The sequence below is a fragment of the Zootoca vivipara genome, chromosome 3 (assembly GCF_963506605.1).
Source record: "Zootoca vivipara chromosome 3, rZooViv1.1, whole genome shotgun sequence".
Lineage (NCBI taxonomy): Eukaryota > Metazoa > Chordata > Lepidosauria > Squamata > Lacertidae > Zootoca > Zootoca vivipara.
The window spans coordinates 93,793,371-93,811,583 of NC_083278.1; the positions used below are offsets into that span (position 1 = coordinate 93,793,371).

Sequence of the window (18,213 nt, forward strand, 5' to 3'; positions counted from 1 at the left end):
CCACGATCCGAAATAACTCTTAAAGGCAATCCATGCAGTCGGAATACGTGGTCCACAAACAGTTTGGCCGTCTCTTCTGCCGAGACCGCCCTGGCACACGGTATAAAGTGGCACATTTTGGACATGAGGTCCACCACCACCAACACTGCGGTCTTGCCCCTGGACGACGGCAGGTCTGTGATGAAGTCCATGGACACTACTTCCCACGGCCTGTGCGGTGTGGCTAATGGCTCCAGCAAACCTGCTGGTGGCGCTCTGACCACCTTTGCTCGCTGGCAGGTGTCACATCCCCTGACATAATCCCGAACATCCTCCCGCACCCCTGGCCACCAGAAGTGTCTCATGACTAGGTGAGTGGTTTTGTCCCTTCCGAAATGACCCGCCGTTGGGTTGTCGTGCATCTGCTTGAGAACCTTACCTCTCAGCTGTTTGGTTGGGAGGTACAGGGCTCCCCTGTAAAAAAGCAAACCCCTCCTTTCCTCAAAGTCTTTGGCCTGCTCCCTCCCCCCTCTCAGGTCTCTGAAGATGCGGGTGGCAAATTCATCCGCTGCCGTCAGTGCGGTGAGTTCTGCCTCGCTCACCACTGCTGCACCGCATGACCATGCAGATGGGGGGAAAACGTGCCTCGGTGCTGGTGGCAACTCCTCCTCCATGTACTCTGGCTTGCGGGAGAGGGCATCCGCCCTGACGTTCTGCTCCCCCGGGATGTAGTGGATGGAGAAGTTGAAGTTCGAGAAGAACTCTGCCCACCGTATCTGCCGCTGGTTGAGCACCCTGGCCGTTCTCCAGAACTCCAGGTTCTTGTGGTCTGTGCACACCTGGATGGGGTGCTTGGCGCCCACCAGGAAGTGTCGCCAGTGCTGGAACGCAGCGTGGATCGCGAGAAGTTCCCTATCAAAAACTGTGTAGTTGCGTTCAGGCTGGGTCAGCTTCCTGGAGAAGAAGGCACAGGGTCTCCACTCTCTGTTGGCGTCCAGTTGCAACAGAATCGCTCCCACAGCTTTATCAGAAGCATCTGTCTCCAGGCGTAGGGGCGCATCCTGCACCACGTGGAACAGGTGCTGGTCTGAAGCGAATACCCTCTTGAGGCTTTCGAACGCTGCTTGTGCCTCTGGTGTCCACCTGAACTTCTGCTTGCCTCTCAGGCAGTCGGTGATGGGAGCCGTGACACGAGAGAAGTTCTTGATGAACTTCCTGTAGAAGTTAGCGAAGCCTAGTAGGCGTTGGGCATCTTTGCGCGTCCTGGGGCTGTGCCAGTCCAGGATGGTCTGCACCTTGTCCTTGTCCATCGCCAGCCCCTTGTCTGACAGCTTGTAGCCCAGGAAGTCCACCTCCTTGGTGTGAAACTTGCACTTCTCCAGCTTCACATACAGGTGGTTGTCCTTCAGGCGCTGCAACACCTCCCTGACATCCTTCACATGCTGCACTGGGTCATTGGAATAGATAAGGATGTCATCCAGAAAGACCAAGCAGTTCTTGAAGAGGAGGGACCCCAGGACGTGGTGCATGAAGGCCTGGAAGCAGGCTGAGCCCCCTTGCAACCCGAAGGGCATCACCAGATATTCAAAAGAGCCCAGAGGCGTGAACATCGTGGTTTTCCATTCATCGCCCTCCCGGATCCTGATCAAGTTGTACGCCCCTCTTAGGTCTAGCTTGGTGAAAATCTTGCCCCTGCGTGCCGCTGTCAGAAGATCATCCACTCTGGGCATGGGGAAAGCCACTGGCTCTGTCACTGAATTCAGCCGTCTAAAATCCACCACCAGACGGCGCTGTTGCGTGTCTTTCTTGTCCACCCAGAAGACCGGGCTGCCCCCTGCTGCCTTGCTTTCTCTGATGAACCCCCGCTTGAGGTTCTTGTCGATGAAAGCGCGCAGATCCTCCAGTTCCTGGTCTGACATGGCGTACAGCTTGGCTGGGGGTATAGTTGCCCCTGGCACCAGGTTGATCTGGCAGTCAAAAGGCCTGTGTGGAGGTAGGTGGTCGGACTCCGCTTCGCTGAAGACCTCCTGCAGGTCCCAGTACGGCTTGGGTATCGCCTCACCCCCTTTGACGTGCATGGTGGCCACCGTGGCTATCGGAGGCCCCTCCCCTGGTTGGTGCTGCATGCAATGTTCCAGACAAAAGTCCGACCCAAACGTGATGCATCTCTGGTGCCAACTTATGGAGGGGTCGTGGCGCGCCAGCCAGCTCATTCCCAAAACGATGGGGGGGTCTGAGATGGTCGTGACGTTGAAAGCCAGTGTCTCTGAGTGCCTTCCCACTGTCATTCTCATGGGGGGGGGGGGTTTGATGAGTGATGGCCCCTCCCAGCAGCTCTCTGCCGTCAATGGTTGCCACGTGCAGGGGAAAATCCAGCTGCAGAAGTTGGATCTGGTGCTCTTCTGCAAAGTTTCTCGAGAAGAAGTTGGCTGAGGCACCACTGTCAATTAAGGCGAGGACTGTCAGGGGATAGCCATTTGGGAGCGTCAGCGTGACTTCTAGAACCACTCCTGCTCTGGGAGGGGTGGGCTGGCTCTGCTCCTCTCTGTGCGGGTGGGCGGGCTGGGGCTGTTCACTGCTGACTGTGCCTGGCTGCTGCCCCTTGTCTCCTGCAGCCAGGCTGTCTCGTTTCCCTGCTGTGGTGCTACGTCAGTGGGGGAAGGTACAACCGTTCCCGCCTTTCCTTGCCACTCTCTGCGATGAGGGCAGTCTCTGACGCGATGCCGGGGGGAGTTGCAGAGAAAGCAATTCCCGCCTCTTCCCTCCTTGCGTCTTGGCGCCGCCGGGGTTTGAAAAGCCCGCACGCGCGCTCCCCCGATCTCCATCGGTTCCGGCTCTGGGCTTGGTCTGGGCGGGTCTGGGGGCGGTCCCTGGGGTGGGGTTTGGTGATGTGGTCTGTCCTGAGAGCGTGGGAACCAAGGTTTTGCTGCGCGCGTCGCTTGTTTGTCATACCATCTGGATTCCTGTCTCACCCCCACCGCTAGCGCCGCTTTGCTGAGCTGATCCATAGTCTGCGGTCTAGGACCTCTTGCCAGCTCATCCTTAACGTCTGCATGCAAACCCAGGTAGAAGGCTGATTTCACTGGCTCACTGTTCAGATCCCACCCCAGTTTGTGCACCAGCATGGTGAATTTCGCCCAGTAGTCCCTAACTGTCGATTTTCCTTGTGTTAAGTCATGAAGCTCCTGTTTAGTGGCCTCCATTTCACTGTCGCTAGCGTACATTAATTTTAAAGCTTCTAGAAATAAAGTTGCGTTCTTCATGCAAGGATTTTTTTGCGCGATGAGCGGTCTTACCCATTCCCGGGCGGCCCCCGTCAAATGCTCTATGATAAAGTAGACTCTGTGCGCGTCATCTGGGAATTCTGCTGCATGCAATTCCAGCGCATAATTTATTTCTGTCTCGAATCCGAGGTACTCCCTCGGGTTTCCGCTGAACTTGGTGACTAGGCTCTGTCCCCTTCTCACTTGGACTAGCTGCGGCTGGGGTGCCCCCCCACCTCTAGCGGCTTTCTCCTCTTCCAACTTTTTCTGCAGGTCTAATACCATCACCCTTAGCTGTTTCTCAGTCTCCTCTTTTGTCCTCACCTGGTCCACCAGCTTGTTCAGCTCCTCCTGCGCCCCTCGCGCCTCCTCCTGAGCGGCATGCAATTGCTGCTGTGCGTGCGCTGTGAGGTTCTGTAGCTCCTGCTTCGCTGCTTCGGCCTCCAGCCTCCAATGCTCAGCCTCTTGAGCGCTCATCGCTGCACTCCAAAGTAGCCAAAAAAAGATTCGGGAGTTGCTGTCAGAGGGCCTGGTATGGCTACTCTAGAGTAACGACTCCAGCATGGTCTTTTAAGGCTTTTATTAAGTGCTGATTATTTACAGTGTTCAGAGCAGTAAAAATGCATCCTTAAGGTGAGGTGTCAGAACTCCCGAATGGCGATTGGCGCATTTTCTTCCAGCACCACAACTTTGGCAGACCCAACCTCTTCCCCCTACGTTTGCGTCGCAATTCGGGAGTTGGGGGGATTGGCCTCCCCCCCGTGCGTCCAACTTCCTGTCCCACCTGAGGCATGGGCTCCACAACCCTGCCTGAGCCTCGGACACCACTTCCTGACTCTCCGCTGGAGGCAGAGCTCTCCTTACTCTCTCCAGCGCTTGGTGATGGGCTGGAACTTAAGATGGGAGGGACTTCCCTGTATCCCTTGTCCCTCACACTATCCTTTCACACTCACTCACACATTCATTCATTCATTGGCTGTTATAGCACACGTTGCTTGAACTTACACAGCTGTGTTATTTGAAACATTGGGTTTTTATATTTGGCTGGGATCAGCTGATGAAGCATGAGGCAAATACTGTTAGGGTGGGATGCAGAGTTTCAGATCAGTGGGTTTTCCCAAAGAGGAAAAAGCACCATTGAATCAACTTCATATCTAACTGCTGGCAGCTTGCCATTGCTGTAATTGCATCTTGAATTGAGCTGTAATCCCTCACTACTTTGGAAAACAATAACAATCCTATATGGCATCTTACTTTGTTTATTGTTACTGTGCTAGTATTGGCCTGGTATTTCAAGCAAACCTGTAATTCTTTGTCCGTGGATCTCAAACAGTACAAAGAAGCACCTTTTTAAAAGAAAAGGAAAAACAGCCTTCCTTTTTCATGGTTAGTAGAACAATAATACATGTTTAGCATGCCTCAACTCTTCAAAGGATATATACCGGTATTTTTCTATTTCTTTTAATGGTAATAATACTTTAGGTACACAACATATGAATACAAGACCATAGTGCACAATGAGGTTGGATACACATCAAGCGAAGAAGTGGCCGCTACAACATTGGCGGGTTTTCCAAAGAAGGGAAGTAACGTCACTGCACGACCTCTTAACCATACTGCTATAGAAGTGAAGTGGTCGACCCCAAGTAAGTGCCCTTGTTATTTTGACTCCCAGTCAGGGCTGGGCTATTCCCCACATGTATGTGAATTGCTTGATTTCTCTGCACTTAAGGACAGACAGCAGAATATGTGAACTTTGAGGGAACATTTTGCAATCAAAAGGATGTGAAAGTTTGATCTGTGGTGTCTGATCTGTGTTGCAAGTTAATAGGCCAGGGTGGTTAACAGGACCAGGTCTGTCCTGCCAAGCTGTTTCTTATGACCCACCTTTCCCGCATTCAGTTTACTGGCAGTAAAGTTATTTGCAGCGATAGGAGCAGTATCCCTCTGCCCCACCATTGTTTCCTAGGGGGAGTAAAGAGTGTTCCAATCAGCTCTGATTATTCTTGAGGCACCCTGGGAAACACTGGGAGAGATTGACATGCTCCTTCCTATTCCAGAGTGCTCTGACTTGCTACAAAACTCATTCTGTGCCACAGTTAAGCAGCTAAGAGGTGCATCGTAGGTAACATTGAACTTCTCCTATTCCAATTTGCTGGGGGAGGGGCCTGGGCTTCTACAACCTTCCCCCCTCTCTGAACAGATTGATGGAGACCTAAAAAAGACTCTCATTAACCCCCAACACTCCTTCCCCACTACATCTAGTGGGAATGAGATGCTGGGGAGGTGGTGGTGGTGGTGGTGTGTGTGTGTGTGTGTGTTTACTAAGCGGGTTTGTGGTCTGTAGGTGTACTATATGTTTGGTGAAAGTGTAGTCTGTATGTGTGCGTGTCCGGCATGTGTGTAATGTGCGTGCGAGCAAGAGAGTGAATTTGGGTTGTGCAGTGCCTGCTTTCTCACACTCTCTTATGCTTTGTGCATGTCCACCCCTGGATGTGGCCCTTGAAAGGGTTGACCAATAACAAATGCAACCCTCAGGCCAAAAAAGGTTAGCCACCCCAGCATTAAGTGAAGTTGCAGTAGGTCATCTGTATATGAGCTAGCTCAAAGTCATCCATTTTCATGATTTACTTTGCTCAGGTGAGCTGAACGATCATTGGCATCTTGTTTAAGAGCTAAATGTCTTTAAAATGATGGAAACAAAACCTGGAAAGAAACCAGCCCCTTTTTCAACCTTGAAATTCCATATACATATAATCAATGTATAGAAGAGAGGCAAGATCATGCCTGCTGTGCCTGCCCCTGCTCTCCATGTATGTACAAATCTTTGGTTTGTACAATTTGTATGTTGTGGTCAATTATAATAAAATCGGAGCAAAGTAAGACATAGATTCAGAGCTCTTGGGAGATTGGCACAATGACTCACAGAAGCCAGTATTTTGGTTCAAACTCTTCTTCACATCCAGGAGAGTTATGGATTTTCTGTGCATGCAAAAGTACACATTTGTGCTGTGTCATCTTAAAAGGAACATATCCATTTAATCCAGATTACCTGTCCATCAAAGCAGTGGGTTAATTCTTCAATATGTACATGCAAATCTGTCTGTAAGCACTTGCTAGTGACTCTCAGCAAATATAGGCTCCTTATTTTATAATTGGATGCCTGAAGTAAGCATGCTTATAAAAACTGACAAACCTAATAGATCTGAAGCAGGCTGCTGAAGTTTCATTACTTTAGTAATCTGAACCTCTGACCTTCCAGATAGAGGTAATGCAATCTGGCTTCATTTTCATTCTTACTGCAGAAATTTCCTAGATATCTGTTTATGAATGCAAAGGTTAAACATCAAGTGAGGGTCATTAGAGCAAACCCTCATTTATTCTTTCATTGCTGGAATGCATTACACTAGGCAAACTAGCAATCTACCTTCTTCCAAATGTTTTCATTTTGTCACAGGCCTATGCCTTCCCCACAAATAACTAGATCACTTGAAAATAGCTTTCTTTTATGTCTTTGTTTCTGGTGGGATCTTGAGTGAAAAACAGAAGTTGGGGGAACGTAGGTCCTGTTGAAATTGCACTATAGAAATAAAAGAAGCTGGAAACAAAGGTATGGTATATCAGTGCATGGTCTCTCCATGCATTCGCTCAAATTCTGAACAAATCTATGCGGGCACAACTTTTCCTCTCCCCATACAACCAGGGAGCTTGCATTTTTCAGTGATCTAATTTCATGCAAAGAGCCTACATATGTATACATTGCAGGTACATAGGTTCTGTTCACACATTTGGTGGATGGGAAGATGGGGCCGGTATGTGTGTGATTCCCACTTTTCCTATCTATGCACTGATATCCCCAAATGTGATTGGAATCCAAATAGGATTAGAGTCAGTCCTTTATGGTGTCGTAATTAAAGGTTTTAGTATATTCCGGCGTATAAGACGTCTGGGCGTATAAGACAACCCCCCCAACTTTTCCAGTTAAAATATAGAGTTTGGGATATACTCGCCATATAAGAAATATGACCCGGCGTATAAGACGACCCCCGACTTTTGAGAAGATTTTCCTGGGTTAAAAAGTAGTCTTATACACAGGAAGCAGCTAAATTTGGTACATCTTGGATTAAGTGGTTTGAGTAATGTGACCTTTATTTGTATTACAAACATTTGCCCCTGACTGATTTTTCATTTGAAAAAACATGTTTGCTTCTTCCTTTAGGAAGAAGGGTAAGATATAGATTCATCATCATCATCATCATCATCATCATCATCATCATCATCATCTCAGTAGCAATGATGCTATTCTTTTCCTCAGATGCTTAGGTTGTGCTTAAAGTTAAGGATTTAGGGCATACTAAAATAAGCACTCCTAAATTCCATTGTTTTCAGTACAATAATCACACGTTAAGTAGAACAGAAAGTGTCCAAAATGTTATTTTATATGGCATGATTTGTCCTCGTCCATAATGCAAAGAATGTAATTCTCAACAATACTGGATGTGTAATGTCTGAGGATGAATCTTACAACTCAGTGGTGCATGTGGGAACATGGTGTATGGCCCCAGACTCAACCTACATTTGGTTGTTTGTTTGATTAGAATACTGGTACCACAGTTTATAGCCTCCAGAAGGCCCTCAAAGTGACTCACAAAAGAATACAATCACATTCAAATGTGGCCTCAGAAAGAAAAGAAAAGAAACTTGGTAGCCATATGATGCCAGGTTTATTCAGACAGCATTCTACCCTCATACTGGTGTTGCCATGCAGCAGCTTCCACCGAGGACCTCCTGGGGTGAGGGAGTGGGGACCAAACAGCCAAATCCTGGTCCATGATAGAGGCAGTTCTTCATGCTGAAGGCTATGAATGAAATTTTTGCTTCCATGATGCTTATTTCTCTCTATGGTTGGCAACAGCTGAAGGGGCCCTTAGGGTGTGGTTTTTTTATGAATCAATAATTTGGATCTTTGCCCAGATGTAATTAGTGAAATAGACAGGCATGTGTATTCCCTGCTGACCTGGAATCAGTATGTGCAAGGAGTGGTGGATGAATGTCCCCAAGGCATGGTCTTCCCACCCAGCATTCAAGGCAGTTCCCAAGAGGGGCTTAGGAATCCAAATTACATATACATCGTCGAATAGATGGTTTACTCCCCATGCTTCTAATATATTTGGCACTGACAAGATTGACTATACCTTGGCGCCTAGTCGCTAGGCTCAAAGTCCACAGTTTCATGAGCACAAGAAAGTCTATTGCATATATAACCAGTGTTACCGGTAAACTTAATGCTGTACCAGAACGTGCAAGAATAATATTACTTGTTCTTTCATCTCCAGTTTCTCTCCCCCCCCCAATATTATTTGGATTTTTTTTAAAAAAATAATAATAATTCTACAGCCTTGCAGGATGTTCAAGGAAATGTTGAATATTATGTCCTCTCATGGAACACCACTGGCCATGACAACACCAGGAAGATCCCCGGCAGTGAAAACCTAGCAGTCATTGGAGAACTACAACCTAACACAGAGTATTGGATTTCGCTTCAAGTCTTCAATGGGGTGCACAGCATCACAAGTGAGGTGGTGCATGTGAGTACATCAGACGGAGGTAGGTTTAGTACTGGATGCAGCCTGGCTTAAAATCTGAGAATGAAATTGATTGATTTTTGTTAGGGTTGAGATCAGTCATCCTTCCATTATGAAATTTCCGGTATAAGAGGGAAAAGGACTAAAACGCTAAAATGCTTAAGTGCTGGTTGTCATCAAGTGGCCGATCAATAAAAGGTCCCACTGAGACAGCAGCACAAAGCTCTAATAGCGGATATTAACCCACTTTGTTCTCATCCTGCCCTGTTCACTACTATCCGTGTGCTCAGTTTGGAGCTGAGTTCATGTCAATAAACGGAGAGATTTAAAAAACAATTAATGGTTTTTAAAAAGATTTGCTCTGCGAAGCAGTGTGCTTTTGACATGACAGTCAACTCTCAGGCCATTCCTGAGTCACCAAAAATGGAAGGTGTAAACCCCACTCTCTGGGAGTTTTTCCCTATGAGTCATTTCCAAGTCAGTTAGCAAGCGGGAGGGAGGGAGGGAGGGAAGAAAGCAACTTGTGAATCTGAAATGTGTTTGGAATGGCCTTTCTAATCTTTTTGGCTTTATAAAGTCTCATTATAAACATTATAATATCATTACCTCAGAAGCAAGTGTTCCAGGTCATTAGCAAAGCACTTTAAGTGGGGATTGCATTTCCTTTGCAATGCCAAAGGTCAGCCCCCTTTTGTTTATAAAATAGAACTCCTTGCGAGTGCAATTTTTCAACTGGTTAAGATGGACCTACGAGATGAAAATAGGTCTTTTTGCATAGCTATTTCTGACATGCTTAAATAATTTGTGTAATTTAACGCTAAGGAAGATTTTGAAAAGGAGAAGTGAGGCTTCATCATTATCCTTGGTAATCAGCATTCAAAACCATTTACATAATAACAATATTGCACGTTGCTTCTCATTGCCCAAGTTACAAGGCTGCTAAAAGCTATTGATATGTCACTTTTCGCCACAGAGTGCATTTAAAGTTGCTGCTTTAGGAACAAGATTGCTGTTTGGGCATGTGTGAAGAATGAAGCCAAACCAAATAATTGTGGATGGGGCCACATAGATAAGTGAATAATCTATCATTGTATCCCACTGGTCACATTCTGCTTAAAGATGAAGGCGATGCTGGTGGTATAAAGCGCTTTACCACCATCTCCCACTGTTTCTAACTGAGATTATAATAAGCCAATTTAGAGAGGAATACAGACAGTGATAACTTCATCAGAGGCAAGCAGATAAGCAGCAGACCCTCTGCTAAACCCAAATTCTAATCTGCATTTGGTTAAACACATGATTTTACAGAGACAGCTGGAGTTTATTCAGCTTCTTCCTTTATTTCTAGAGCCGGAGGGCATGTTCCCTCCAGAGGTTGTCATCATCAACAGTACAGCTGTACGTGTCATCTGGACATCGCCTTCAAACCCAAATGGTGTTGTCACAGAGTATTCTGTCTATGTAAATAATAAGCGATACAAGACTGGAATGAAGGCACCGGGGTCTCTGCTTTTAGGAGATTTGTCTCCATTCACTGTTTATGATATACAGGTTTGGACAACTTTTTTTTATCTATACGTATGCTGTAGCTGATTATACATAATGGGGCAGGAGAGTGTTCTGCTTTTCACTGGTATTTCGAGGAACAATTCTGTGTATATATATATAAACATGCAAATCTAATAACCACATAAGCATTTATTGTAGTATGTGTAGATACATATTTATCTGATGGGAGTTCTCTATAGACACACATATAAGTGGTTTCATATTTTTAAATCAATGGGTTCACAAGCAGTTCCCCCTCCCCCTTAACATACATTTTATTTTTGCATTTGTGTAATGTATTCGTATTTTCCTCTATCTCAAGAACATCAAAACTACATCTCCTCTGATCCCATAATACTAAACTTACAATATATATTATAAAGAGGGAAAAATCCTACTCCTACTCATTAAAACAAAATTGTAATTGTTTTAGAAACATCAGGCATGCATAATACATCAACCTAGAGAAATAATGATATTGCATTTGTTAGCCTTTTATCATCTTTCCCCTCCTCCCTTCTCTTTGTGGAACAGACTGATCTCAGCCATGAAATCCTAGTCTTCTAAAAATACCATTAATTTTTAAAAACCTTTCTTTCCCCTCTTTTTCCTCCTCCTGTCTCCTTATCCTTGGGTTACCCCGAAATCTATATGTAATTTCCAGGTTTTTTGAATATGCTCAAGACAAGAGCTTACAACTATTTCCCCTGTAATTGAATTGCATTTATTTCTTGAGCAGTTTGTTTTGCTTTAATTGCAACTTTCCCGTTTTGTTTGTCACGTTCAGACTTGGCTTAGTCTGAATTATGTATGGGGAGGTCGCAACAGTAATCATGTATACTTTGTCCTAAAATTTGCATCCCGTTGCAGCGTGCCATAAATAAACGTCACCCAGAGGCACACCATAACAGATTTCTATGTTCCAACCCCTCTGCAGCGGCAGGCCCCCACCTCCATTAATACACATATGACTTTCCAGTTTCTGCATGGGCACACATTTGTCTTTCTTCAACAGTAACACAAATTCCAAGCACTTTCACACTTTGCGGACCTTCATATTAATTTACCAAAGGCAATATTAATCAGTTTCTCTTCGTTATCCTATCTGAGTATTAGCACCAGCACTTGTGGCAATGAGTTATAAGAGAAAATCCAAAGTTGTAATTGTGGATATTTTTTTAAAACCCTTTTTGCCTTTCATACTCTGTCCCTTCCCAAATACTTAGCTTCCTAAAACAATATCTCCATTTGTGCCCGCCTTGTCCTTGGTCATCACGTGTTGACATCTGTCGACTGGTACTTTTCATGTATTGAGTTGCCAATGCAAAGGTGACATTATTAGTCTTTCCTTGGAGCTATTTAAAGTACTCTTAAGAACTGAGGGAGTCCTATTTTGTCTCTCATCTTCAGGGTTCATCAAACATTAATACATTGCTGTGAAAGCAAACCATTCCTATTTTAAAAATGAAAAAAAAAGCTGGTAGATTCAGAAAGGTGATATGGTAAGGATCCGAGGGGATCCCACAACAACAATATACTTCTACCCCACCTGGGTTGCTCCAGCCACTCTGGGTGGCTTGCAACATAATATAAAAACCCACAGTGAGACATTATAAATTCTAGAATCATAGAGTTGGAAGAGACCACAAGGGCCATCCAGTCCAACCCCCTGCCAAGCAGGAAATACCATCAAAGCATTCCTGACATATGGCTGTCAAGCCTCTGCTTAAAGACCTCCAAAGAAGGAGACTCCACCACACTCCTTGGCAGCAAATTCCACTGCCGAACAGCTCTTACTGTCAGGAGGTTCTTCCTAATGTTTTAGTTTGATTAAAAACTTCCTGATAAAGGGCTGCCTTCAGAAGTCTTTAGAAATTTATGTCATTGATTATCACTTTGAAGTCTGATGGGAGGGCATTCCACAGGGTGGGCACCACTACTGAGAAGGCCCTCTACCTGGTTCCCTGTAACCTCACTTCTCGCAGGGAGGGGACTGCCAGAAGGCCCTGGGAACTGGACCTCAGTGTCTGGGCTGAATGATGGGGATGGAGATGCTTCTTTAGGTATATAGAATTCTCACTGACAGGCCAGAGTGCTGGGCTTCAGATGTTTATCTTAAGGCTCAGGCAGGTTCACATGGGTTCAGATGGTTCTTCAGATAGCCATTTGGGGATTGTAGATGAACACCAGCCTCTGAAATTGAGCCTGTAAACACATAGGCAGTTACTGGGCCATGTAACACTAAGCCCAACCATGGGTACTGTAAGCATGTATGAAAGAGCATGCAAATGTATAGAGTGAAAATCACAGCTGCTGCACTCCTGCTGCTGCTGTTACACTGTATGGAACTAACCCATGGTTTAGCTTAGCATTATAGCTGAACCCAAGCTTATGGTTTGTCTTGCTCCAAACATATCACAAGTAGTAAACCTAGAACAAACCTTTGTTCCCTCGTTCATGCTTAGCCAGGATTTGACTAAGTGTGCATGAGAACCAGTTCAGTGTAACAGGTGCAGAGGTGTGCCATTTGCTCTGAATGCCTAACTCTTGTCTGTGTCATCGCTTGTCTAAGTACCTCAAGGTGGCAAGCTTAGGTTTCTTAGGTGGTCTGCCATATGAATACTAAGCAATCCCAGACCTAGTTAGCTTCAGTGATGCTCGTGACACAAATGTTCAGTAAGAGTTCTGTGGCCATTGTAAGGGTCCTTAGCCCCTGCACATGCCCTGTTTCAAACCCAAATATGCTTTGGAAGGTTAAGGAACCTTCAGAACAGCAGTGTGGGGAGGGAAGGTTCCTTTGAGAAAATGGAAGCTGTTCTCTTAGCAGTGGAATGCAGACACCTAGAATTGCTGCGGCAAGTTTATAAGATTTGGCACTATGGAGTAACGGTATTTCCCTGTAGTCCTCATTCAAAATGGAAGAGCCATAACTGAGTGATAGAGCACATCTTTGCTTACAGAAGAGCCCAGGTTCAATTCCCAGCATCTCCAGATAGGGCTGAGAAAATTCCTTATCTGAACCTCTATATAACCATGCTAGCCAATGTGGACAATTTTGAGCTAGATGGACCAGTGGTACCAAGTAGTGCTTAGCATAAGCAGAATAACTTTCACTTTCCCAGTGCAACTTCTGCCTCTGGAGCAGATTTGGGAATGGTGCATGTGGGGGGAAGTACCCTTGCCCTAGCCCCAGTCCTTACGGTAGCGCAAAAATATGGTAGGATTCCTCCCAAAAAGTTCCTAAGTCCCCACCATCACATTGAGCCCGGTTTTACTTGATTTGTAGTCATGCTCTAACTTCAGTTACTGAATAGCTAAAACTATATTTTTCTTTCTTGCTAACTATTCTAGGTTGAAGTCTGCACAGTGTACGCTTGTGTGAGAAGCAATGAAACACAAATTACGACAGTGGAAGATGAGCCAAAAGAGCTATCGGCACCACGGATTCATGTCCTCGGTCCACGGTATTTAAGGGTCTTTGTTTGTCTTAAAACCAAAAGAACCTGTGGTGATAAAAGAAACAGAAAATGATTTTGTGCTTTTCAGCCTGTAAAACAATTGTTGTTTCCTCATAGTGTCAAAGATAAGAAGAAATAGTGCAATTAACTTATGAAGATGTCTTCTACACTGGTCTATCTATGCTAGCATTTCCTAACCACCTGGAAGTCTCTCTCTGTGGATCTCTGGATCAAGTGAGGCTTAGTATAGAAGTTTCCATTGACATTAATGGCCACTTTTATTTATTTTTTTACTAAGCTGCATAGCCACGCTGGGTGGGGGTGGGGGTGTCAGTGAAGATAATGGCAATATTTTGGTGAGGGTTACAGCTAGAGAGCCACACACACTAGGATCCCAGCACCAAGCACAACCATGCCCCATGCCTGTAATCAATTTAAGAAAAACAAGAAACATAGTGTGTGTTACATGTAAAGAACACTGTACCAACAAGTAAGAGTTCTTTCCCAGGTACGTAACCTGAGATCTTTCATCCAGAAGAGATTGAACCTGCAGCTCCCTCTGTGTAGTCCTCCCTCTGTGTAGCCCTCTGTTATGGTCCGGTGCGTAGATCAGGCTCGCCCCTGAAGTCCTTCCTCTTTCTGTGTATGGAGGATGAACCAGGTAGGCCACAGGGATCTGATGGAGGGGCAGTGCATTTCCGCACCTTCCCGTCAGTGAATTGGAGACTACAATGCCTGAATAAAAATCTAGGTGTATTTGATCTTGTATTATCTTTTCCATCTTTTTCTAATAGAGAATTCCCTCCCCATCCCCCTCCCCCACCCCCCAAAAAAGCAAATGGGTGCCAGACTGGGAAAAACAGCTGAATACTGACAAATGCAGTCATTCTTTTCCTAAAAAGATCCAGGACTCGGAGTGCCAGCATGGCCAGAAGAGAGGTTGTAACTAATGGCTGCCCATTGCCAAGACATTTATCAAAATTATGGCAACAATAAAGTAGTTAGCCTCCTGCGTGCTTGTTATTGTTGATGTGGTTTTATTACACTTCTGGCAGAGATTGGTGCTTAGCTTGTTTCTTGTGAGTGGGAGAAGTGTCTCTTTTGAATAACTGCAATCTTACACCTAAATCTTCAGTAATATGCTAACAAAATGGATCTACACATGCAGTATTTCAAAGAAACTTCTGTTTTCTCTTTGTACATTTTCTCTGAATTCTGTTATTTGTTTGTGCAAAGTACAACTGCTAGGTGAAATTAAGCTTGCTATTTTTCTGTCACATAAACATGTCTAGTCAAAGCTTGTTTGATGATGAGAACTCAATTCTGGAAATCATCCCCCTCTCCACCCCTGACTTTCACTGATGTATGCTTTTGTCTGAAGTATGGAAAACACTTATGCATGTCTCTGTTATTATATACAAACTAAAAATGTCATAACATACAAACGCAAGAAGATCAGAAATGCCTTGCAGATTTTATAATCTGCTGAGCCAGAAACAGACTTTCTCCATTGCCTTCCCTTACATGTCATATTATCATCAGCTGTTCCTATATCCCAAAAGAATACTAACTACTGATCGATTGCCCGGACATGTCTGGCTGTGGCCTACACGTGCCCCGGGTAGTTCATTTATTTGCCACGGTGGATTTGCTAGAGTGGAATTTAATCAATAGCTAATTCATTAATTCTGGTCCTTGAGTATGTAGGGACCATGCAGTATAAAAATGGCTGGCTGGCTTCAACTTTGATTGAAATATGACAAACACTACAGCTGGCAGTTTCAGTAGGTGCTGGCCTGCATATGAATTTTTCTTATTTATCCTCCATCAAGGAATAGGTTCAAGGGGAAAATAACAGATTGTATAAACAAGGAGACATTTTAATACATATCTGCCAATGGGGAAAAGGTATGATTTCTAGGAGACAGCCACATGGGAGGACGGCAATGCAACTCACATTCTGCAACATGTTTTTTTTATTAGAATTATTATAGCTCTTCCTCTTATGTTGCATATGTGTATTTTTGAGGATGGGGGAGCAAGTGGGCGGTGACTTTTAAGAACTATTTTAAGGTTATACCATTATTGTTTTTACATACAGTTGGTTTAAATGTTTTCTCACAATGCCATGGCAATCTCAAGTTGCGACCCATCATGCTGAGTGCAGCCAAATGCAACCTGTGACATGTATCCAATTTTAACTATTCAGGCAGCAAGCGAGAACTGGAACTTTATTGAGATTCTCCACTGTCAAACATAACTGGTGGACTATGTTTAATTTGCTGGGATATAAGTTGTGCAAGTTCTGCAGAAACTGTTATTAACTACCCAACTTGTTCAGTGTCTTTGGGATGATAGCCACTTGTTGTAATGGAAAGCTATTCTTTTCTAGCAGCTTAGCCAAGATGTCCAGCGGGTATCGCTTGTATCAGAAGGACCTTTCGTACAGTTCTAGCTCAGTCTTGATTCAGTTGGTGAGTCACAAGGCCCAATTCAAACAATCTTGTATGAACCTGTCCCCATCAGTAGCAATTGAACAAAGAAGCCAGATAACATTTTCAGGCAAAGTGGAGACTTTTAAAGTGAGTTGGTAGTATGAGGACTCAGAATGGAGATGAGCTGGTGGTCTCTGGAAGCATAAAAATGCAAGCACAAAATTTGCAAACCACTGAAGATAAAAATTAACTGCCACTTTTTTTGCATAAGATTCTACTTTTATTTTTGTCTGTTCACTTATCACACCATAATAAGAGTCTGCTGGATCAGGCCAGTGGCCCATCTAGTCCAGCATCCTGTTCTCACAGTGGCCAACCAGATACCAATGGGAAACCTGCAAGCAGGACCCCAAGCGCAAGAACCCTCTTCCTTCTTGTGGTTTCCAGCAACTGATATTCAGAAGCATGACTGCATCCAACAATGGAGGCAAAGCATAACCATCTTGACTGGTAGCCATGGATAGCCTTTTCCTCCATGAATTAGTCCAGTCCTCTTTTAAAGCCATCCAAGTTGGTGGCCATCATTGCCTCCTGGGGGAGCACATTCCATAGTTTAACCATGTGCTTGCTGTGCGAATAAGCACTTCCTTTTATCCATCCTGATAAATTTTATCATGTAAAAAAGATTAAGAACAAAAACAAGGAACACCATGTCAAAAGCATTCTATGCTTAAAAACTGTTTACTACATATTTGCTTAGCTCCAAAATAATATGCACTAAGATGTATATCCAGCCTTCAAATAATTTTAAGGGTTCATCTTTCTTTCTTTCTTTCTTTCTTTCTTTCTTTCTTTCTTTCTTTCTTTCTTTCTTTCTTTCCTTCCTTCCTTCCTTCCTTCCTTCCTTCCTTCCTTCCTTCCTTCCTTCCTTCCTTCCTTCCTTCCTTCCTTTCTTTCTTTCTTTCTTTCTTTCTTTCTTTCTTTCTTGTCTCTATATGTTTGTCAGTAATGTCATTTATATGTAAGGATTTTTTTTCCTTGAGTAGAATATGCAGTGAATATAAAATAGACTTTCACAGACTATGGCATTAATTCAGCAAGTCAGATGGAGATTTCAGAATAATAATGGTGACTCTACAAGTAACCTGTGAAGTTATCCCTTCACAGGTGACATTAATCCTTCCTCTACATATTGTTATTGTTATACGTTCCTCTGTTTATACCTCAAGGTAGTGGAATAATAGTTCACTGTGTTATTTTTTATTCTGTAAAAATGTCAAAGTTTATCTCAGCTGCTGCTGTCTGAATGTAACCATCTCACTTTAAATGAATGCTAATTTACAATGTCACCAAGTATTCTGACAGTAGCCATGTAATTGGGCTTGAACATTCTTTAAAATGTATGTTGGGAATAACATATGATAAGTGTGTGACCCTACTAGAGTGAAGCACTAGTAAGTCCATCCTTTTAAAAGGAAATATTTAAGCATGTGCTTCTTAATTGAACTTATAGAACTCAAAAGAACCTGTCTTTGCCTGGTTTGTGTCCATATACTATAATGCTACTGTCTGGTTTTGTGGACACTTATAACAGACAGCATTTAGCTCTGCCTATTGTTGTTGTTGTTTAGTCTTTTAGTCTCTTCGTGACCCCATGGACCAGAGCCTGCCAGGCACTCCTGTCTTCCACTGTCTCCCACAGTTTGGTCAGACTCATGTTGATAGCTTCGAGAACACTGTCCAACCATCTCGTCTTCTGTCGTCCCCTTCTCCTTGTGCCCTCCATCTTTCCCAGCATCAGGGTCTTTTCCAGGGAGTCTTCTCTTCTCATGAGGTGGCCAAAGTATTGGAACCTCAGCTTCAGGATCTAGCCTTCCAGTGAGCATTCAGGGCTGACTTCCTTCAGAATGGATAGGTTTGATCTTCTTGCAGTCCATGGGACTCT

General features: G+C 44.4%; 1 protein-coding gene across 1 annotated transcript in view; it reads left to right on the plus strand.

The window, feature by feature from the left end:
- USH2A (usherin) overlaps nucleotides 1–18,213 on the plus strand; it is a 452,818-nt gene that overhangs the window by 313,807 nt on the left and 120,798 nt on the right. Inside the window, exons 45-48 of the mRNA XM_060273280.1 lie at nucleotides 4,725–4,888; nucleotides 8,640–8,849; nucleotides 10,176–10,378; nucleotides 13,727–13,839. Of these exons, the coding sequence (XP_060129263.1) occupies nucleotides 4,725–4,888; nucleotides 8,640–8,849; nucleotides 10,176–10,378; nucleotides 13,727–13,839 (690 nt within the window). The remainder of the gene's footprint in view (nucleotides 1–4,724; nucleotides 4,889–8,639; nucleotides 8,850–10,175; nucleotides 10,379–13,726; nucleotides 13,840–18,213) is intronic.